The sequence below is a fragment of the Humulus lupulus genome, chromosome 9, assembly GCF_963169125.1.
Source record: "Humulus lupulus chromosome 9, drHumLupu1.1, whole genome shotgun sequence".
Lineage (NCBI taxonomy): Eukaryota > Viridiplantae > Streptophyta > Magnoliopsida > Rosales > Cannabaceae > Humulus > Humulus lupulus.
The window spans coordinates 166,820,471-166,844,746 of NC_084801.1; the positions used below are offsets into that span (position 1 = coordinate 166,820,471).

Consider the following 24,276-nt stretch of genomic DNA (forward strand, 5'->3'; position numbering starts at 1 on the left):
CAAAAGTACAATCATCAATTCAGAAAACATAATACTCATGCATTGAACTATTTTTCTCTCCTCAGTGGTGTTGAAGAAATGCATTGATTTCTTTTCTAAAAGTTTGAAGGAACAATCAAAAGGTTAGTGATTTTTTTAATATACTAAAAGCATATTAATATTAGTTTGATAGATAAAATAATTTTAAAAAGTATACGGCTACATCAAAAGCACTCTGCATTTTGATTTTTTGTTCATTGATAGACGATAAGTGCTCTTTAAAAATTTGCTCCAAGTTACTGATGGCCCCTGCTAGATAAAAGTGTTTGACAAAATCCAACAAATATCTACTTCAAATAAGAAAAAGATAAGTGAATTAATATGAAAAGAGAAAATAAAAATAGAAACTTATCCTCTATACACACCAATGCGGTATGGGTGCACCCTCTTTAAGATCAATGTAGAATACCATGCAACCCCATTACATGCCTCCATTAGAAGACTCAGCCACGAAAGCCATCGAACAAAATAATACAGCACATTAAGCTCCACCATTGGCCCTAAAAAACAACCCAGAAATAAATATTAGGCCTGCAAGAATTGTTTTCCTCTAACAGGTGACGGAAAGAGTGGAAGAGAGAAGGAAACAATGACAGAGAGAGAGTTGGGGAGATAGAGGGGGTGGCAGAGTTGGAGAGACGGCATGGTAGAAAGAAAGGGTGGCGAAGTGAGGGAAACGAGTTTTGGTGAAGTAGAAGAAGCGGCTATGGAAAGGTAAGTCGGTTTGGTCTACAGAGGGAATTAGGTTTCCTTAGAGTTGTCTCTTGGGCTCTTGGGCTTGTGCCGTGGACTATATTTAAAAAAATAAAATTGAAAGCAATGTGGCCCCTTGTTAGCTAATTAGAGAGATAGAAAAATAATAGGAAAGATAGAGAGAATATTTTTAGGAATTTAAGAAAAGTTTAGAAAAAATTTACATAACAAAAATTAAAATCTCCATGGGATAATCAAATTTTTTAATATTATTAAAATTTGCTTTATTTTTTTTAATAATTAAAATTTCTATTACTTAATTAAATTATATTTAGTCAAAATTAGATATTCATAAAATTTAATTAAACCAATTGACTATTGATTATATTTGAAATTAAATTGTTTATAATTATCTCAACTACACTTCAAAAATATTTAATAATTGCTATCATTTACCAAAATCGAAAATAAAATCATAAATGAATAACCCATAAGTTCAGCATCATCCAAATAACCAGTTTAAATTAAATAATTGTTAGTTGTGCTTTTTAAAGTTTGTTACTTATAAATATTTTTAAAAAATAATTTTTATAAATTACTAATATCATTATTATCGAACAAAGTCTAACTTTTATGTTTTGGCTATTAACTAGAGTCTCGTGACTATTTTAAAAAGAATGTTTAAAGATAGATAAGATAGATAGAACTTTGAGACTGTGAGACATACATGGCAGTTGAGAATTGGTTTCTATATTGGAATAATATGGAGATTATGAATTTGATTCTTATTACTTTCATAGTTGGAGAAGGTGATGAACAGATAGGGCATAGCTGTCCTCTATGTTTGGAGGAATTTGAAGTAGGAACAAACTATGCATATATGCCACAATGTTTATATTTGTTTCATGTCGACTGTATTGTCATCTGGCTTCGTCAAAATTCTTCTTGCCCAATTTGCGGAGCTCAATTACTTCATTTAATTTGGTTTTACCCACTTATAGATTTAATATATTATATTATTGAAGTAATAATTGTTTGAAAATGTGCCTAAAGTAATTCTTCACGTAACTTTCTACTTTTGAATATTACATCGTTTCTCTTATTTCATTTATCTATTATGTTTTACGTCCTATAATCTAAGCCGCATTATTCCACATACACCGCACACTACACACACATGTTAGAAGGATGGCGTTTCGAGCGGCCTATGTGTCTGTCGCCAGCTCTCCAACGACGCCGGATCGCGGGCGGACCAAAGGGAGTCCCTAAGAACCATGCATGCTCATGCTCTCTATCTAACTTCTTTCCATTCATCAATAACAGCTCCTGCCGACGCGTGTTCTCATGACACTTCCAAATCTATATACGTCATTCATTGCGCCATTACGTGTGCACATTAAGTTTCCGCCCATAGCAGCATATTGCATATATATAAATTGAGCTTCTCCTTTGCCATCCTAATCCAAGCAAAACCCAGAAAAGATAAGAAGAAATTACATGGCGGAAGTGAGGAACAAGCAGGTGTTACTGCGAGAGTATGTGTCTCGTTACCCAAAAGAATCCGATATGTATGTAACCACTTCTACTCTGAAATTCAAGCTTCCGGAAGGCACCAATGGAGTTCTGGTTAAGAACCTCTATTTGTCCTGTGACCCTTACATGCGAAACCGTATGAAGAAGCACCCCACTTATTATGCGGATTCTTTAAAGCTCCATTCAGTGAGTTACCCAATCACTCATTCTCGTCCTTTTGTCCATTTCTTTATTTGTTTGATACTAATATTATTTGCAGTCAATAAGTGGGTATGGAGTGGCTGAAGTATTAGAATCTGGGGATTCAAACTTCAAAGAGGGTGATTTGGTTTGGGGCATAACTGGGTGGGAGCAATATAGCATTATAAATGAAACACAGTCCCTTTTCAAAATTCCCCACACTGATGTTCCCCTTTCTTACTATGCTGGTATTCTTGGTAAGCTCTCTATGTGTTTGTTATTATTCCAAATAAGGTGATTTGGTTTGGGAAATGATTACTTAGTTATTTCAGTTTTGTATAATGGTCATAACTGTTATGTTAGTTTATTTTTTTAAAAAAAAATCTGTTACGTTAGTTAGTCATTCATTCTGTTACAAAATAGTTGTTCAAGATTGTATACTCTGTACTTTGTATCTTAACTAGCTACAAGTAAAAGTTGTCTTCTTCACAGAAGTAATGCATCTAAGCAAGGCTTCTGAGAAGTGAGAAGGTTATTCATTGAATTTATCTCTAAGTACTTTTTTCTTTGATTAGCTCTTTCAGGGAATAACTTTTTATGGCACAATATCATGAAAATTTGAATAATAATTATGTATGTAGGTATGCCTGGTATGACTGCTTATGCTGGTTTCTATGAGCTTTGGTCTCCTAAGAAAGGAGAATACGCCTTTGTTTCAGCTGCATCTGGTGCAGTGGGTCAGCTTGTTGGGCAGTTTGCAAAGCTACTGGGTTGCTATGTGGTGGGTAGTGCTGGAAGCAAAGAAAACGTGAGTATTATTATATAGTGTAGACTATAGTACTATGTATAATAATATAATTCAAGTAATATTCTATCTCAAATCTCTTCTTATTACTGTTTGAAGGTTGATTTGTTGAAGAACAAGTTCGGGTTTGATGAGGCTTTCAACCATAAAGAAGAGGCTGGTTTGGATGCAGCTTTAAAAAGGTTCATAAATTTTTTTTCCCAACACATGTTGGTAGTATATGCTATGACTATGTCATTATAATAAAAACAATGAAAAAGTAATCTGTTATCAACTGTGGCAGGTACTTTCCGGAAGGAATAGATATTTACTTTGAGAATGTTGGGGGAAAGATGCTTGATGCAGTGCTATTGAATTTGAGAGTCCATGCTCGAATTGCTGTGTGTGGAATGATCTCACAGTACAACCTCGATCATCCTGAAGGTGTTCATAATTTAATGAACCTCATTACCAAACAAGCCCGCTTAGAAGGATTTGTAGTGACTAACTACTATCATCTCTACCCCAAGTTTCTTGAATTTATTCTGCCTTTCATCAAACAAGGTAATGTCATCAATGTCGAAGATGCTGCTCAAGGCTTGGACAATGCCCCTGCAGCTCTTGTTGGCCTCTTCACTGGCAGCAACGTCGGAAAGCAAATAGTTGCCGTCTCACATAAATGATTCGTGGCCTAGTCGGGATGCTTTTCTACTAGCTAAATAAATTTCAGGGGCCCCCTTCTTCTCCTGCATTAGCATCAATTTGCATGCATTGGTGTTAAAGTCTTAGTTGTGTTATTATTATGTGTTGTTTGTTTGTTTGGTTCATGTCTTGTAGCATTGGATATAGTTTTCATTTCTATCTTTCACTACTATTTATGACAGCATCCTGAAGCTTTATCTTGAGGCAAGAGGACCAATTCAATTTGTAAAAACGGGAGAAGGCACAGTTAGAAAAACAGAGAAACGACGTGAAAACCGGAAGAGCGACAAGTAATATGTACATGCAACTATTCGGAAAAATAGAATCAAATCAGGAGTAAACGACAATAAAAAGTTCAAATTTATTATTATTAGTAGTAGTATTTTATTGGATTGAAAACATATTGGAACTATTTAATCAAGGAAAAAGACACAAAACAAAGAAACAAGAAAATAATGAAGTGAACAAACAACTATGTAAAACAACAATACACGGAAAAAACGACAAGATAAAAAATAGATATCGAAGGACAATGAAAATATAAAAATTAATAATAATAATGAGGGAGAAACAAATTCAAAAACGAAAACAAAGAAAAGAAAAAATAAAGGAAGAAAAGGGGAGGAAATAGAGAAAAAAGAGAATTAAACAAAGATTCAAAGTATTGGAACACGACAAAATATAAACAATGTGTGTGGTTGAAATGTTGGATAGAATGAAAAAAAAAATGAAAAATTAGGTTATAATTTATCTAAGTACGGAAAATAGAAAATGTCCCGTGATATATAGGCAAAAGTAATGCTCCTAGCTCTCTATATTTATATAATATAACTTTTAGTTTAACAAAAATTATTAGTTTGGTTAAATTTAACACTTCTTTTTATTGTTTTAGTTTTAAAGTCTATATGGTAAATAAATAAAATAATAATAATAATAATTGAAAATAAAAATAATAAATTAATGAGCCATAATAATTTATCATCATATATTTTAAAATTTTCATATTAAAGTATTTAAATTACATTATCAATTATGTTTTAATAACTATAACCGAAAATATTTATGTGCTTAATTTTATTCTTTTTTATTAATTATTTATTTTGGCATTTAATGTATTTTATTTATCCCAACATACATGTAATAGTGACATAAAACATAAATATACATATTTCTTATTTTGTCGTTTAGTTTTTTTTTTAATGAGAAATTATTTATTTTAATTGCTCTAGCAATTAATTAAATAAGATATATTTATATATTTCTTATTTTGTGGTTTAGATTTTTTAATAATAAATTACTTATTGTAATTGCTCTAGCCATTAATTAAATTATATATTTATATATAACTTTTAATTGTCTTTAAATTTTTTTAAATTAAATTATTAAAATTTGTTCAAATAAACTTTTTAAATTCATAGTTTTAATAGAATTTTTAAATGTTATATTATATTAAATATTTTTTCAAAAAAATTAGAAAAAAATATATTTAATTTTAAAACTAGAATCACCGTATATAATATATAAATCAAAACATAAAAAAGACTAAAATTTAAATTATTATAAACTAATATACAACATCAAATAACTTACTTTAAAAAGTGTGTATCTAACATATACTTAGTTTAACGATTTTAAAAAAAAAAAATAAACATATTATTTTTAAGAAAAAAGGCTATTGCCAATTTTTGGCTTATTTTAAAAATATATATATGTTTATTTCATTATTTTATAATATATGACATTGTTTATTTATTTAAAATTTAAACAATAATTCAAAAATATAATAAAAATAAATCAATATATTTTTTTAAAATAAAATTAAGCAAACGTGCATTGCATGTTGCTTTTACAATATATATATATATATATGAATTTTCTTAGGTAAGAACATCACTTTTGCTTCTACTGTAGGAGCATTTTCGATTTTTGGCACTTGGAGAAATTACAATCTAGTGTTTTTTCTTTTTTGGAATGATAGTGTATATTATGGTTATAATAGACATCTCGCCAATTTTTAGAAAATTATGAATAATTTATGGTACCGAAATTAGAATTCAAACAGTCAGTGGCATGCGTGCCTAAATTTTTTTATACGCATGGAAAACAGACTATTTGAATTCTGATTTCGGCACTGTAAATTTATCAGAATTGTCTGAAAATAGGCGGGATGCCTAATATAGCTATCATGTACACTGTCAAACAAAAAAATGGGTTATAATTTCTCCAAGTACTGAAAGCAGAAAACGCCCCTACAGTAGGGGCAAAAGTAATGTCCATACCTAAGAAGCTCCCTATATATATATTGTTTAAGCCTAAAAATTGTCTTAATGATTATTTTCATAATTGAAAAGATCTAATTATGGACGTATGCATTTATTCTCTTGATAACACATTGGGTGTAATATTCTGTGTTTTGAACACTTGTTAGCAGTCGGTTGGAGTCGGTGAGGAATTATGTGGCATAATATTTTTATAAATGATATTATATGAATTTGTGATGATTAGTGAATTTTATAGCCACTGTAATGATACGGTAAAGGATCTAGCTTTATGCAAAGAAATATTGGTCTCGTACCAAGGAATAAACTTTAATGGGAGAAAAATTTCGGATTAAATAAAATAGGACATAGTATGGCATAAAAATATAATTTTGTCTAGAAACTGGGACTTTATAGTCGAGCCAATAAGTTTAAGAAAAATTGATTGAGGTTTGAATTCCAATCATCCAGGCTTAGGGATGAGAATTTCTTGCTTGGGCCTCTAAGGGCATTTTGGTCAATTTGATAAAATTACCATAATTATGTGGTATATGAAAAAATTTATTTTTGGATCCCATTTAATTTAATTAATTCAGCTTGGATATATTTAAAAGGTATAGGGTAAAATTTTAGGGATTTTAGATAAGTAAAATTACCAAAGGACCCTTGAGTGTCTAAGGAGAGAGGTAAAAAGGAGCAAGGGCATAAAGATTTTTTCCAAGGGAGGAGAGAGAGAGGGGTGGGTGGGTGGCAAGGCTACGCCTAGGGCTCTCAGGAGCCTAGGACACCTACCCTAGGGGAAGAATAAGAGTCTTACCCCACTCACAAGACAAACCCTAATCATTGCTCTATCTTACACTTCTAATAATTTTCTCACAATTTCATTATCCTCAAGAAAAACACCTCTTCCATTTCCTCTCCCCGAAACTGAAACCCTAAGTCCCTCTACTCTCTATTGCTGCAATTCTTTCTCTTCATGAGCTAAGCACACTCATTTCCCCATTGAAGGAGGGAGAATCTCAAGAGAACACTTGTGTAGAGTAAGTTTCGAAACCTACTTCATCTTTTCTCCTCTTTTCCTCTTCAAAACCGAAACCCTAAGTGTTAATTATTCATGCATGTGATCTAATATCCATGCATGGCATTGATCTTGTGTTCTAGGGTTCAAGAGAAGCTTGTATGAGTAGGTTCTCAAGGATTTAGCACTTTTGTGATCAAGTGAGAGCAAGGTAAGAGATCTGGGTAGTTTGCATGTTTTCTCCCTCATCTAAGTATTTCTACCCTAACTCTTTCTTATAAATCTGCATGTGGGACTTTGGGGCTCGGTTTGAGAGTGTAGAGCACAAGAAGCTAAGAAAAACACATCTCCAAGCTAGAACTATCAAAGGTAGAAATTTATGGTTGTTCTTAACTTTTGTGATTTATGTTGGTAGATTTGGTTGTATAGGTTATTTTAATGGTTTTTGGACTTTCCTTTATGCTTATGGTTGAGATTGTGTGATTTAATAATTTGCATGCAAGCATGAGGCTAGGGTTATGCTAGAAATGCTTATTGTTGTTACATTGTGTAAAAATGCATGCTGCCGAAATTTCGTGGTCTAGCTTCCAACGGGTCAGATCGTACTCTACTGTCTCTGTTTATAAAAAATATTTTTGTAGTTTCATAGTTCTTTGTGAGTACTTGATGATAGGCTTTGGAAAATCGTAAAAATGTATTTTTACCATTTTATAAGTTAAGGGTCCAATTGCCGTTCTTTTAAAAAATAACATAAAAATAGATCATAGGTTATGGATAAAAATGATAAAATTTGGAGTTTAAGTTTTGTAGAACCTTTAAGAGAATGAGATATCATTGTCAGATATTATTTGTAAAGGGTCAAAAAGCGGTATTTTGGTAAATGATAGAAAACGGTAAACTTTCGTAAGAGGACGACAAATTGGTATTTTTCTAAAGATATGAGTTGAGTAGAACTCTTTTTTCCTAAATCCAAAATACGAGCTATCCGATAATAGAGTTATTTAGTTAAGGAATATTAAGATGCACAACACGGAGTGCGTGTACTGTGAGGCCGATTTTCTCATGATACTGTAAAGACTGAAACAAAATCCAACCTTATACACTGTAAGGTGTACAAAAGGCTATTGTATAGAGTTTATAAAAGAACTTTATTGCATGTAGCTATCATAGAATATTAGCTATAAGAGTATGTCATAGTTTAATTTGAGTACATTGTATTAATTACAGTAACTGTGGAAAGGAAAACGAATAGCGGTGTTAAAGATCCAGTTGGGGACTAAGGACCCCATGTAAGTTAGTATTTCTCTTTCTTGGCTACAACATGAATATACTAGTGTGTGCTTGTAGTAGTAGATTACACTAGTTTGTTTAGGTCATTAAGACTAGGGTATGCTTAATGCTTACTCTTGCAATGCTTTTGCTTTCTACGGCTAAATGGTAAGTAGGTTCAAGTTGAAGCCAGAACCCTAGCATAATATAGTCTGGGTTGAAGTCAGGACATGGTAAAAATATAGTCTAGGTTGGAGCCAGGACAATGGTAATATAGTTCGAGTTGGAGCCAGGACATAAATGCGGGAACCAAGTTGAGGCATGTATCCCTTGCTAATAATTTAATTTGTTAGTCATCATGTGTGTTAAAATAGCTTAAACTAAAATAAAGTGTTCTTATGCATCGTTTAAAGAAAAATAAAATTTAAGTCCCACTGATAGGTTTAAAACTAAAGTCCATAACATGATTCTTTAAAACTCGACGCTTGTGTTGATCGTTTATTCATTCATAGGATACCCCCACGCCATACACACCCAGACGTTAGAACTCCCCACATCACAACGCGTGCCAAAGAGAAACCCTATTTATTACGTGAAAGGGGGAAATTAAGAGGGTGAGCTAAAAGCCCAGTAAGGAAGTACAAAAAAATACAACAATGTTCAAGGAAACACAATAAGAACATATTCATATCGTAAAACTCATAGCATATCATACCATAGCCATATCATATTCCTTTCATAATCATATCGTATCACACTTCATAATCATACATCATAATCGTAATCTTTATTATCATGGCACCGCTATTGTCCATGCCACATCTTGAGGTAACCAATAAAAGCATAAAACTGGAAAGACCTCCTCTGTGAAGTAAACAGGATTTCAAGTCCTTGAATAACCTCGGCGCATTCGCCCAATGAGTTACATCATATTCTTAGTAACTCATTTTTTGTGTTACGTTTAGCACGCTAGCAACCCTTTGTTTTTTCATACAACATGCAAACACATGTAATCTATTTCACATCAAAACAAAGGAAACACATGTAGCATCATACTCATCATAACATCTCAAGATATAATTCCATATTTTATATTACATGGCCCATTATCATACATAACACATCATTTTCCTCGTAGCAAACCAATCTTACCATTTCATAGCATAAACATAGAAATTATATCTAACTTCTTTACCTCAGGTCCAAGCAAAGCAAAAATGAGAAAAACTTCACAACAAACTTGTAATCATAATCAGACTTTGTCTCTTAGAATCACATGTCAATACACATGCCCAACACATATATCGCACGTGTGCATGGGCCATTCACACGTGGTACAAGTTGCCCAATAATTCCAACCATACACATTTTCACATAAAATTATAAAATAATAATGCTAATTCTACATGTTAACCATTCATGGTTACAAAATAAAAATTATATGTTTGAACAATAGGCATATATTTGAACGTAAAAATGCATTTGCATGCGATATGCATACGTGGGAGCGTTGTTAAAAAATAATGTTTTAAAACGATAATTCATACATGCTTATTTCTTACTTTTTTTTCAAATAAAATTCAACAACATTATTACTTTACCATTATTCGTTTCTTTAAGTCCCAAAGTTTGATTAAACTATTTAATAAAGTTTTTTTTACTTTATAAAAATAATTCATTTAGCATTTTCCTAATTTTTCATAAAATAATAATTTCATTTATTATTTTAAATAGCATATATGATAACAAAATTCGTAAGACTTGAATTATTTAGGTGTACGGCCCATTAATTTTAAAGAAAATAATTATTTTAGTTTAATAACTCAAAGTTTCAGCAACTATTTTTTTTTTTTTAAATCATAGGTGAATTTAAACCAAAATATTTTTCTCATTTAAATAAAAAAAAACTGCACCTAAATAATAATGTAAAAAATTATATTTATATTTTAAAAATAACACTTTTACATATACATAACTTAGGGTATAATTTATTTGATGCACTAACATTATTTATCTCATTTAAAAGACATTTCTTATTTTTAATAAAAAATTCCAGCAAATTCATTCAAAATCACAAATTTGGATTAAAAAACCATATTTTCTTCATAAAATATACACAAAAATCTGCATGTGTTTATTTGATAAAAACACAATTTAAATGTGAAATAAAATATTTTTTTATTTACTTAAAAATCAAATATCACTTGAGGCATCACATGTGCATTTTTAAACATTGTTTCACCAATATACTCACCAATTATATAAAAAAATCAGCAAGTATAATTATCATGAAATTCATCTTTAATTCATGTTTTTTTTTTTTAAAAAAAATGCTCAAACCATAACCTTTATATATCATCAAATTATCATTTATAAAATATTCAAGACAAATTCTCAATTTAACCAATTAACCTAGCATGTTTCTAATGAGTATAGGTGGCATACAATAAAAACAACACAAACATGCATAGGTCGAAACCCTCATCATCATCCCATATTTTCTTTTTGCATTTTACAAGAACATGAAAGAAAACATCACAAACCCTAAGCATATTCCTATTTCCCAAATAACATGATTAAGCTCATAGAAAATCAAGAGAAACATATACAAAACCCAACATGCAATCTCTACATATGCCTTGGTCGAAACCTACATGGACATAAGCAAAAAATATCAAAATCATAATATTTTAGTAGATCAACAACCAAAACCCTTGCATGCTTTTACATAGAACGTTAAAATCAAACAAACCATAGCATCATATCATAGGGAAAAACCCTAGGTGTCATAACATCAATATCACCATGTTCATGATTCTAAGATCAAAACAATACCTATAACAAGAGATCAACATAGTTTCCTTGTCAATATCAATCCATACTCAAAACCATATACCATCATTAGCACCAAATCAAACACAAAATAAATAAAAGTGGATCCATTACCTCTCTTGATTGTATAATAAAGAACCCAATAGTGACAAGAACCCTAGAGTACAATCACCTTGAATACCCTATCACGAATTTCAAACCACAAGCAAAGAGAAGAAGAAAACTTAGCAACGACGGGGAAGAACATGTTTAATGGAATAATCAAAATCAAAACAAGGATCAAGACCATATATACCAAGAATTTTGAATTCCCTCTTCCATTCTTTCTCTTCTTTCTTTCTTCCTTTCTCTCTTTCTCTCTCTAGCTCTCTCTCTCTCTCTCTCTCTCTCTCTCTCTCTCTCTCTCTCTCTCTCTCTCTCTCTCTCTCTCTCCCTCCCCCCTCCTAGCCAACGACACCAAACAAAAATGACCCTCTTTTGTTTTTCTTTCTTCCCTTTTAATCTAACCTAGGGAACTAACTAGTCCTAATGGGAAATGGGTAAGTTTCCTCTTTTTCTTTATTTGTTTTTAATTGATTTTCTTAATTAGAGGAAATAAAGAGTACATAAAAGGATGACAACTCTTCTTCCTATTTTAACTATAATCATCCAATCAAATTGATTTAAGACCAAACCAAATAGGAAAAGAAATCCTTCCTTTCCCACTATGCCTTACACGCCCACTCCTCTTCCTCTACTTTTTTCTTATTTTCTTTTTAATTCCTTTAATTAAATAAATAAATCAAATAAAAGAAAAAAAAATGTGTAGGAAATCTATTGCATCTAAGGTTCATCACTACCTAGCATACACCTTGGTGCATTCAACCAAAACTCATTTTCTTACTAATTAAACTAATAAATAAATAAAACAACTAACAATTAAATTGACACAATTCCTACCAAACAATTAAAATAATTTATAACACTTAACAATTATAACAAAAACAAAGCACAAAATTAATAAATAAATAAAATTTGGTGCACTAAAATTGCATATGTTTTCACATTGTTAGTCAATTTGTTGCCTCCTACTATTGTTCATTGGGCAGTTTGTTCTTCGGATTTTGAGGTGTCTTTGGGTACTATCTTTCAAAGCCTTTTGTTTCCCTCCACTTCTTCCTTGGAGTTGCGTGCATACTCTGATGTTGATCATGGTCGTGATCCCACAAATATAAAGTCAGTTATTGGTTTCTGTATCTTGTTGGGTGATCATCTTATCTCTTGAAAAAGTAAGAAACAAATTGTTGTCTCCCAATCTTCCACTGAAGCAGAGTATCACGCAATGTCATCTACTACCAAAGAAATTTTTTGGTTAAGATGGTTGCTTGCAGATATGAGTGTACGTACACTACAAAACACCTCACTTTTGTCGGCGCAAATTTGCGCCGGCAAAAGTAAGGTTTTGCGCTGGCAAAAGCCATATGGGTTTTGCCGACGCAAATTTGCGCCGGCAAAGGTCCGCGACGTACCCCCGTCGCTAATTTCACTTTTGCCAACGCAAAACGTAATGCGCCGGCAATGGTATCTTTTGGCGACGAAAAAATGCACTAGGAAAAATAAGGATGCGCCGGCAAAAAATTTTGTCACATTGTTGTAGAAAACACTTTTAGCGGCGCAAAAATGCACCGGCAAAAGATAACTCTTTTAGTGGCGCGTTTTTGCGCCGGGAAAGATGTATATATGTAGTGAGGGTTGAGACTTTTTCTGACGTAATTTTGCGCCGGTAAAAGTATTTTTTAAATAATTTTTTTTATTATATTACTAATTTTATTTTCAATATATTAATATTAATTAATAAATTTTGATTTTAATATATTAATTATTATTTAATTTTTTAGTAATATTATTTAATTAGAAATAAAATTAAAATTTTATAAATAAATAAAAAAAATTACAACTATTAATATTTATTGTCTCCACCAAACATGAAAATATAAAATTAGTTTAGTAAAATAAATGTCTAATAAATTAAACTTTAAATAAATAAATACAAAGTTCTATAAATGAGTACTGCCCGCCTCATCATCCCCGCCCCCGTCAGCATCATCATCCTCGTCCGAATCTTGTTCTGGTAAGTCAACAATAAAACTAGGAGCCCTTTCACCAACCTGCTTCAACAAAGCACTGAGCAGGAGATTTTGACGCCATTGACGACTCTCAAGTTTAGTCGTATGCTTTTTTAGGTTCAGATTTTCTAGCATAATGTCCTGACTTCGCTGCAAAATGGTGTCCACTTCAGGTGGCAATTGCCCGAACATTTGAGAAGTTGACGAAGATGCTGCCCTCTTTGCGCCAATTGCCTTCAACCTAGGCATCCCCCCAAACCCTTTCTTATAACGCGAGCGGGGTCCAAGGACATCCATGACAATATCCATATCAAGCGGGAACTGACCGTCGACATTATCGCCGACACAAGAAGCAGCAGATGATACAGGTGCTGTACTCTGGGATGCTCAACGCTCGGTCATCTCAGTCTGCACAATAAAAGCATGTATCTCGAATTCCAATATAACATTATTTGAAAACCTAACTTATAATTTTTTAATATAACAACATATAAAATATAACTTTATTATTTATCTGCCAACATCCTATCATTAATGACTACAAACCAGTGATTGAAAAAGAATGTAATTAATTTTGTTCCTGTATCAGGGAGCAAGTGGGCTAAAATAAATTTGGTCATGAAAATCCATATCTAAATCAAAATCATGAAGAAGTTGTTGATATATACGGTAAGTGCAGTTAATTCCATTAATGAGGAATTTACGTCTCTAAACATATACATCAACTATATTTGCATGTTTTTTATTTAGATATGGATTTTCATGACCAAATTTACTTTAGCCCACAAGCTCCCTGATACGGGGACAACATTAGTTACATTATTGTTTTATCTTAGTCCACAATCATTAATCATAAAAATATTGGCACATAGATTATAAAGATTTAATTGTTAAAATTTTAATTAATAATTAATAAATAATTACTAATTGACAACAACCAATTAATAATTAATATTTATTAATTATTTACTAAACTTTTTTAAAGTTAAATGATCATAAATTAGTTAAGGTTATGCAACTTACATGTTTTGTCGCCGCTACATCACTAATCCACTTATCCTTCTTCTTGTGGAGGTGCTCGAATGTGTTGATCATGCTCGAGAGCTCGCCAGTAGATGGGTCCATCTAAAATAGCAAATTATTTAAACATTGTGACATTTATAATATTTTCGTAAATGTAAGGATATAGGTTATTATAATTTACGTGATCATAAACATGGGCAACAATGGATTTGGAACCGTGTCCTCCTGGTATGGTCATTTTGCTCGAGCTTCTTTATTTTTCTTCGATATACGCTTCAAACAGAAAACAATACTCATTAATCTAGATTGTAATTTTATAATTAAAAATTAATGTAAAATCTACGGCATACCTGCTGAGAGTCAGAAGCCCAAAAATCGCATAGAATTGCCCAATCAGAAGAAGTAATCGACCCAAAAGGTTTTGACTTCACTCTCTCATTGTCCACCTCTCCTCCAACCTCTACCCAGTGTTTCTTCATCGTGTGGCGCCAACCAATCAGATGTTTTTGCATTTTTCTTACCATGGCATCGTTGATTACTCGATTGTTATGTGAATAAATGAATTTGTCCTAAAATCAGAATTAAATTTGGAATTTGTTAAAATATTATGAAGATAGACAAAATATTTAATAGTGAGTTATTAAAGGTTTAAAAAATGCTTACAGATAGCCTATTTCGAATAACTTGGATATCAGCTGGTTTTACTTGTTCCCAAGATAGTGTAGTTGGGGGTACGGTGTTACGCAAATAACGAGCCATGGAATTGTTGAACCACTTGCCGTACGTTTGAATAGCTTTTCCAGTTTGTGCATCAAACTCTACTTTCAAATGACTAACTTTTTTGGTGGCCAGCTCCTTCTCGATATTGGCACCGTAATAAGCTCCCCTGCCCCTCTTGGAGCCACCACCTGTGTCATTACTTGGTTCAGCCATTCTACATGAAAATATTTATTAATTAACTAATTCAAATTATGTATGCCTGTTGTTTTTTGTTATAAAATTAACATTTATTCATTATGGTCTTTCCCAACCTACCATATTCCAACCTAGTGGATCCCTTGGAGATAGTAAGTAGTCATGTACTTTTCCACATTTTTTCAAGATGTTTCTCAAACATCTTGAAAAAATGAGGAATAATACATGAATACATTGCCTATCCCCAAGGCATCCACTAGGTGCATGTCTATTACTTTATATATATATATATAAATATATATATAAAATTAGCATTTTATTACTTATGGTATTTCCAAACCTACCCTATTCCGACCTAGTGGATCCCTTAGAGATAGTAAGCAGTCATGTAGTTCTCCTCATTTTTTCAAAATGTTTCTCAAACATTTTGAAAAAATGAGGAGTAGTACATGAATACATTGGCTATTCCCAAGGCATCCACTAGGTGCATCACTATTATTTTTTGTTATAAAATTAACATTTTATTACTTATTGTCTTTCCCAACCTACCCTATTCCGACCTAGTGGATCCCTTGGAGATAGTAAGCAGTCATGTAGTAATTCTCATTTCTTCAAGATATTTAATCGAATATCTTGAAAAAATGAGAATTGGTACATGAATACATTAATTATCCCCAAGGCATCCACTAGGTGCACCACTATTGTTTTTTGTTATAAATTTAACATTTTATTACTTATTGTCTTTCCCAACCTACCCTATTTCGACCTAGTGGATCCCTTGGAGATAGTAAGCAGACATGTTCTAATACCCACTAGGTGCACCACTATTGTTTTTTGTTATAAATTTAACATTTTATTACTTATTGTCTTTCCCAACCTACCCTATTCCGACCTAGTGGATCCCTTGGAGATAGTAAGCAGTCATGTAGTAATTCTCATTTCTTCAAGATATTTAATCGAATATCTTGAAAAAATGAGAATTGGTACATGAATACATTGACTATCCCCAAGGCATCCAATAGGTGCATGTGTACCTATATCTGATAATATCATTAATTAATGATAATAAATAAAGTTTTCATTGAATTAAATAAAAAGTTACATATATTTTTTCGAATTACATATCACTGTCCTCATCATCACTAACTACAACATCATTACGGACACCACTATCACTATCACTATCGACTAGAACATTGTCGTCATCCTCATCGTCTTCATACTCGGCCAACGTGTCATCTTCAAATTCAACTTCATCATCGACAACAAATTCATCTGATCCTTCGCCAACCAAATCATCGACGTTGTACACTTCAGTGGCATTGACATCAACCTGATCATACTGAAGATTATCAAAAATTGGAAGTTCTACCCACAACTGAAAAGAAGAAGAATTAACTTCTTGCAATATTGGTATATCATTTGTGGTCTCAGTATCATCAACATCGAAATTTGAGAAATCTCATACATTCCTCGGAATGTATTCATTAACGAGCCTCCAATCATCTCCATTTTTCACATCTCGAAGATAATACACCAACTTCGCTTGAGATGCGAGAACGAAAGGATCATCTTTATAACATTCTTCCTTCACATATACGCTCGTAAAATTGGATTCCACTTTAATTCTATTTGTATTGAACCATCTACATTTGAATAGGACAACACTGTAACCCATAAAGTAGGACAATTCAATTACTTCTTCCAGAACTCCATAGTAGTTCACTCCTTCCTCACTTGGCACCATTACACTGCAATTTTGTGTTTTAAGCTTCATATCACGACCATGAATCACAAATTTCACACCATTCACTATCATCCCTGGATATGAGAACACGGTGTCGCTTGATTTGTTTGCGAGAGCATACAATTCATTATTCACTTCAGTAGGTGTTGACTCATGCAAACCATTCACCTATCAACATTAACATTGAAAGTTAGTTTTGGATTGATTAAGTGGGGTTTCGGAAAAGAATTGACTAATATACATACTCTTTCTTTGAACGACTAAGGAAAATCAGCTTCTTGTTGAACTTCAAGATTCGAGCTCCCCCGACTTCTTAATTCATCCATATGCTCACTACAAATGGACAACAATGTTATGATTTTTGCCTTTACTCGGTATATAAACCAAACAAATTTATTGAAAAAAGACTAGAAAACACACCTAAGATACTCCTTAATTTCGACACAATTGTTCAAGATATACCACTCAGTCTTTTGCTTTAACTGCGGATTGAGGAGCTTACTTGATTTCTTACCAAATGGACGACCAACAGCCTTATAAATAGAATATTCCTGATTTGGTTGGGATTCAACGCGATCGTCATTCCTCTCAGGTCGATTGAATCGAGTCTCAACCCCCTGGAGGTACATTGAGCAAAAGTTTAAGGCCTCGTTGACCATGTAAGCTTCTGCGATTGAACCTTCTGGACGTGCACGATTTCTTACATACTGTTTATAAACCGCCATCGAACGTTCAATGGGATACATCCACCTAAAGTGCACGGGACCGCCAAGAATTGCTTCTTTCGGAAGATGCAAAACCAAATGCACCATAATGTCGAAAAATGCTGGAGGAAATATCATTTCCAACTTGCATAAAATGGTGATAATGTCTGTCTCCATATTCTCAAGGTCTTTTACATTCAATGTCCTTGAAAAAAGATTTTTGAAAAAATCGCACAACTCAATAATTGGCTTCCGAACTTCAAGAACCAAAAATGACCTAACTGCGGCGGGCAACAACTGCTGAAACAACACGTGGCAATCGTGTAATTTCAGCCCAGTTATCTTGCCATCATTGACATTGACATTCTTCGGAAGGTTTGCAGCAAAACCGTCAGGGAATTCAATTGACTTCACAAATTCATAGAAAACTCGACGCTCCGGGACACTGAGGGTGTAACTGGCGTGCAGTCTCTTCCACTTGTTTCCCTCTTTGCGGAGGTGGAGTTTTTCCCTAATTTTCATGTCTGCTAGATCAAGTCTTGCCTTGTCAGTGTCTTTAGATTTTCCCTCTAAGTTCAACAATGTTCCCAAGACACTGTCGCAAACATTCTTCTCAATGTTCATTACGTCCAAGTTATGCCTCAGCAATAATTCCTTCCAATAATCAAGCTCGAAAAATATGCTCTTCTTCGACCTATTAAGTTCAATTGGAGCCCTTTTGCATTTCACACCACCAAATTCTTTGTGTTTCCCAGGATGTCTAATCTGCAAATTCTCTAATTGCTTCAACACATCATCACCGGAGTAATCTTTCGGTGGTGGCCTGAGTTCCTTGTTACCGTTGAATAGTGCTTGTTTGCTCCTCCATTCATGATCCATATCAAGAAACCTCCTATGGCCAATGTATGCAATTTTACTTCTAATCCCTACAGAGGGAGTTTCTTCATTGCATGTGGGGCACGCCTTGTACCCTTTTGTGCTTTACTCAGACATCATAGCATAAGCTGGGTAGTCGTTAATGGTCCACAAGATTGTTGCACGCATATTGAACAAGGTACTATTGTATGCGTCTCATGTCTCAACACCATTCACCCATAACTCCTTCAACTCGTCAAGCAAAGGTCTCATATAGACATCGATATCTTTTCCAGGTGAAGAAGGACCTGGAATTAGAATAGACAACATTAATGATTATGGTTTCATGCACTTCCACAGTGGCAAGTTGTATGGGACAAGTATCACAGGCCACATGCTGTAAGAGTTGCTCATGTTCCCTAAAGGATTGAAACCATCTGTAGCCAACCCAAGCCTAACATTTCGAGGTTCAGCTGCGAAAGATGGGTACAACTCATCAAGGTGCTTCCACGCCTTACTGTCAGCGGGATGCCTCATCACACCATCTTCCTTTGGCCTTTTAGAATAGTGCCATCTCATATCCTCTGCAGTATATCTGGAACTGTACAGCCTTTTCAATCTCAGCGTCAACGGAAAGTACCGCATGACCTTATGGGCCACTTTCTTCCCGTTCCCACGATTATCTTGCCAGCGACACTCACCACAAACCGGACAAAATTCCAAATTCGCATTCTCCTTCCAAAACAGCGCACAGTCATGCTTGCCAGCATCGATGGACTCATATCCCAATCCAATACTCTGCAACTTTGCCTTCGCCTCATAGTTAGACTTAGGTAAAATTGTTCCGTCAGGCATAGCGTCGACTAACAATTCCAGCAAACCATCAAAGTAATGATTGCTGCACTTGTTAATAACTTTCAGATGCATCAACTTCACCAAGAAGTTCAACGCGGAATACTTTCGGCAACCCAGGTACAATTCACTTGACATCTCCTTAAATAAATTGTCATACTTGTCGCAATGTTGAGGATCATCTTGGGGAGGATCATTATAGTTTCCAGCGGGAACTTCATCTTCAGCGTAAACATCCTCCAGGATATTCGTTATCTCATCTCTATCATGATCTCGTACCACAGCTGGTGGCGACGACAGCGCCTCTCCATGGTAATGCCACACTTTGTAGGACTGTATGATGCCATTGTAACGCCCTAGTTACCCCAGAATAGTTATGGTGAACGGTGGACCGGAAATTTGACCCGCTACCCGAGTCCTTTGGTCAAAGACGTGCTATAAGTGTAATTAATAGGTTAAGGTGGAAAACTAATAAAAAGGAATGGATATTTTCATTACAAACTGCTCTACAAAGCTAATCAAAACATTTACAAGTAGTTCTAAGTACAAAAAGGTCGTTACTGTTTCAAATTTACAATCCCCCCGACCTAAGCGACAAAAATAGGGTAAGCCCCCTAGTTCCTCTGAGAATGCCTTGGCCGTGGTGGTCAAGCGGCCGCATATGTTCACATCACCACCTAAGCTCTCCACTCAATGCTGGGTGAGCTTTTCTTTCCCTTTACCTGCACCACATAGCACCCATGAGCCAAGGCCCAGCAACAAAACACAATAAAGCATGATATAATATCAACAATGATCATAATAATCATCCAGGACTATTAGTCCCAACAAATAGGTGACTATCGCAAGAGTCACTAATACAGGGACAACACCCTCCATCCATGTAACGATAGGGTCACCAGGGCTTAACAGATAAGTGAGCATTTCACAAGTTTGAATAGGATATGTGTATGGTGATTAGTCACCAACATAACCTTCCTCATGACTTACAGTCATAAACCCTGGAACAGCGTTCCCTAGCCATGTGACAAGCAGTCACCGAGGCCACATGCCTTGGATCTGATTAACTGGTCTTAGACTAGACAAGCGCTTATAAGTTCATCGACCTTAGGGTCGGTCCAGCATTAATACCCCATATGAGTCATTCTTTGCTGATATTGATTAGATCTAATCTTCATTTGGCTCGGCGTTCATGACGCTATGCCATTTCTGACTTTTTAGGTCAGTGTCCCTGACTAATCAGTACATATACAAGTATTCAACATTTGCTAGAATTTAATAGGAAATCCATGTCCACATTTATCAATCAACATGCCTCAATAATAATCATGCATGTCACATATACACAGGGTGCAGTTTTCTTACCTCAGATTCGAGCTAGAAAGATTAAAAGAACGACCCGTGAGAACGATCAACCTTTAGTCCTTTAGTGGTTACCTAATCATAACCAAACACGGGACATCATCAATAATAATGGTCAACATAGGTTTCCACACCAATATCTAGCCTCTGGAAGATCAATCCCAACTAACCCAAGTAGTAGGGACACTCCCGAGGCCCATAGCTAAGTTCCCGGGGTCAAAACGAGGAAACGGGGTGAAAACAGGGCAAGGGCTGCGACCCTGGCACCATGGGCCGCGGCCCCCAGAACTTCCTGAAGCAAGGGCCGCGGCGCCCAGCAGGCACAAAGAACCCCACCTGCTTCTTCAAGGCAGGGCCGCGGCACCCCAAGAACAGGGTCGCGGCCCCCAACTCTAGGCCATTCCCAAACGTATTATTAACACTCCAAAGCCTCCAAAATCATACCTAAACATTCCCCAATCATCAAAACAAAGTTCCCAAGCTTCCCAAAGCTCCAAAACCCTCAAAACCCAAGGTTCAAACCAACCAAAAACTCAACAATTTACAAAATCAATTCAAAGCTTAGAAACTCGGAAAAACTCAAAACTTAAACTTCGATTACCTTCGATCGGGTTGTTTTCCGTCAAATCCTTCGGTTAAGAAGCTTCTAATTTTTCCTAGGATCGCTATGCCTCAATCCTCGCTTGATTCTGACTCCTAAAACTCGAGATATCTTCGAAAATGCTCAAACGGTAAAATGGACTATCAAAAGGGAGAACGAGAGGTTTTCTAATCGTACGTTCTATCTGACAGCTACTTCAAGCTTAAGTAACCTCAAATAAAACCTAGTGCTCGGGGTTCCGAAAATACCCCCGGGGACATTATAGTCAAAACCTCCAAAATTTCACCCTGATCTCAAATATTCCCAATTTATCATCAAATAAACATTTCTATTACCCCAAAATTGACCCCGTTATGACAAAACCGCTAATCCATTATATATGACCGTCTCATGCTGAATAGCTCGAATATATCTCCATAATAATGGAATCTCATTCAAAAATCAAGTTATGCACCCAAATACACATATTCACCCTCAATGGGCCAAATTATCAAAATAACATAATTATTCAAATGTGGACCCACATGCACACATATAACATCATATGATAATATAATTCACATATACATGCATAATATCAATTAATGACATAATTAAACAAGTATGGCCCTCCCGGCCTACTAATCTCGCCATTAAACCACATCGGAGAATTCGGGGCATTACAGCCATTGTTGAATAAATGCATCGAAATTGCATTTATACGCTGGAACTTAACATTCCCACATTTCTTTCACGGACAGTGAACCAAACCCCGATCGTTCAACTGTTTTTTGGCGATATCGAAGAACTCCTTAACACCATTTCTATATTCCAGAGACCAACGATTCCTCGCACTCATCCAGCTTCTGTCGCTCGCCATCTTTAAGCGAAATAATTAAGAAAATATTAATAATTGTCTTAAAATGAGGGAAATGATAGTCAAAATATTTCATGACTGTTTGTCTCCCTAATTATCACTAACTGATAATAATATCCTATCATTGGCAAAGATAATTATTTATAGGGATATTTGCAGCTAAAATACTCAAACTTACAACTTACTAACACTTAAATGACACGTGGCACCACATGATTGGTACACATTATTATTATTATTATAAATAATTTTTCATAAAAAATATCATTTTATATTTTTCATTTTTAAAAAAAATCAAATTTGTTGCTTTTAATCAATTATTTAAGATTAAGTAAAAAATATATTTAATCTTAAATTATTGCTTGGGTTTTAAACAAAATTACTTAATCTTTAATTGAAAAAAAGTAGACAAAATAATAAATAGGAAGATTTTAATAATAATAATAATAATAAATTAAAAAATTTGAGGATATTAATAATAAAAAATTAAATTTAAAAAAAAAATGTATTTTTCATACTTAATCTTATATTGAAAAAAAAAAGTTTGAATTTTTTTTTTGAAAAAAATGTAATTTTTTTTTTTTTAAAAATTGAAAATTATTTTAAGAATAATAACAATGTGAACCAATCATGTAGTGTCACGTGTCCTTTGACCAGTCAACTTTAACATATTACACTGTGTATCTCTAATTGCAAGTAAATTTCACATTTTGGTACTTTTGCCACCAAAAAATCAGTTTGGGTATTTAAGTGTTAGTAAGTTGTAAGTTTGGGTATTTTAGCCGCAAATATCTCTTATTTATATTTACCAAAGAAAATGTAGCTAATTATTAATTATTACAACTTTTAAATCATTTACTTATTTAATGATTTTATTTTAAAATTAATTTAATTATATATTAATTTCATTTTGTAATTTTTTATTAAATTCTTCAATTTGTATTGGATTATTTACTTAATTAATAACAATTTTATTATATTTATATTTTACTTAATTATATTTTATTAAATCATTTATATTTTTAACTTTTTCAATTACAAAACATCTAATATTAATGTTAAAATTAATTATTAATTATTATGATTGGTAATTTTATTTTATTTAAATTATAGTTAAAAAAATATTTTTTTGATGAATTTTTAATTATACTTAAATTTTTATTTAATTAATTATTAAACTTTTATTAATTTTACTAACTCTAACAATATTTGGGCAGCATAATGACTATATTTCAGACTATCCCAAAAATTGCAAAACCTACACATTAAACACATATATAACCAGAATATTCACAGATCATACAAAACATATATATACATTAACAAATACATCAATTTACATATATATAAATATTTAACCACAAAAAAACATATACCAAAACTGATTTTTTTTTATTAATACAAAAAAAAATTATTGAATACATATTTACAAAAATATAAACATACATTATTAATCTTGTTTTTTTAAGTTCATACTTTAACTAAAATACAATATAATAAATATTAACAAGCAAAATTAAACAAATACATATAATGCATTAAAATAAATAAAAAATACATATTCAAATTTGCTTTTTAATTTTACAAAAAAAAATTAATAAATACAAAAAACATATATTATAAAAGTAACTTAAATATAGTTGTTATTAAGAGAAACAAATACATATAAAGCATTAAAATAAAAATTAATGTTAACGGCTATATTTTTTGTAATTAATGTTAATTTTCCTAAGACTAACAAAATTTGGGCAGCATAACAGCTATATTTTAAACTATCCCAAAATTTTATAAAACCTGCAAACTACACACAAAAATATACATAATATTACTAGATCAATATACAGAATATTCCCAGAGCATGCACAACATAAACGCATATTTACTTAAAATTTCTAAAATATTTTAAAATTTGATTTTTAATTGCTAAAATTTAATCTTATTATAATAC

At 33.1% G+C, this 24,276-nt stretch overlaps 1 protein-coding gene across 2 annotated transcripts; it reads left to right on the forward strand.

Moving 5' to 3' along the window:
* Positions 1-1,944: 1,944 nt before the first annotated feature.
* Positions 1,945-4,148, forward strand: LOC133800977 (2-alkenal reductase (NADP(+)-dependent)-like). Of its 2 annotated transcripts, none has more exons than XM_062239097.1 (5): positions 1,945-2,451; positions 2,525-2,702; positions 3,087-3,253; positions 3,350-3,432; positions 3,534-4,148. In XM_062239097.1, the coding sequence occupies exons 1-5, from the start codon at positions 2,230-2,232 to the stop codon at positions 3,910-3,912; spliced, it is 1,029 nt and encodes a 342-aa protein (XP_062095081.1). In that variant the 5' UTR covers positions 1,945-2,229; the 3' UTR covers positions 3,913-4,148. The 2 variants fall into 2 exon arrangements, with proteins under 2 accessions (XP_062095081.1, XP_062095082.1); XM_062239098.1 differs by having other exon boundaries at positions 1,946-2,451; positions 3,165-3,253.
* The last annotated feature ends 20,128 nt before the right edge of the window (positions 4,149-24,276 follow it).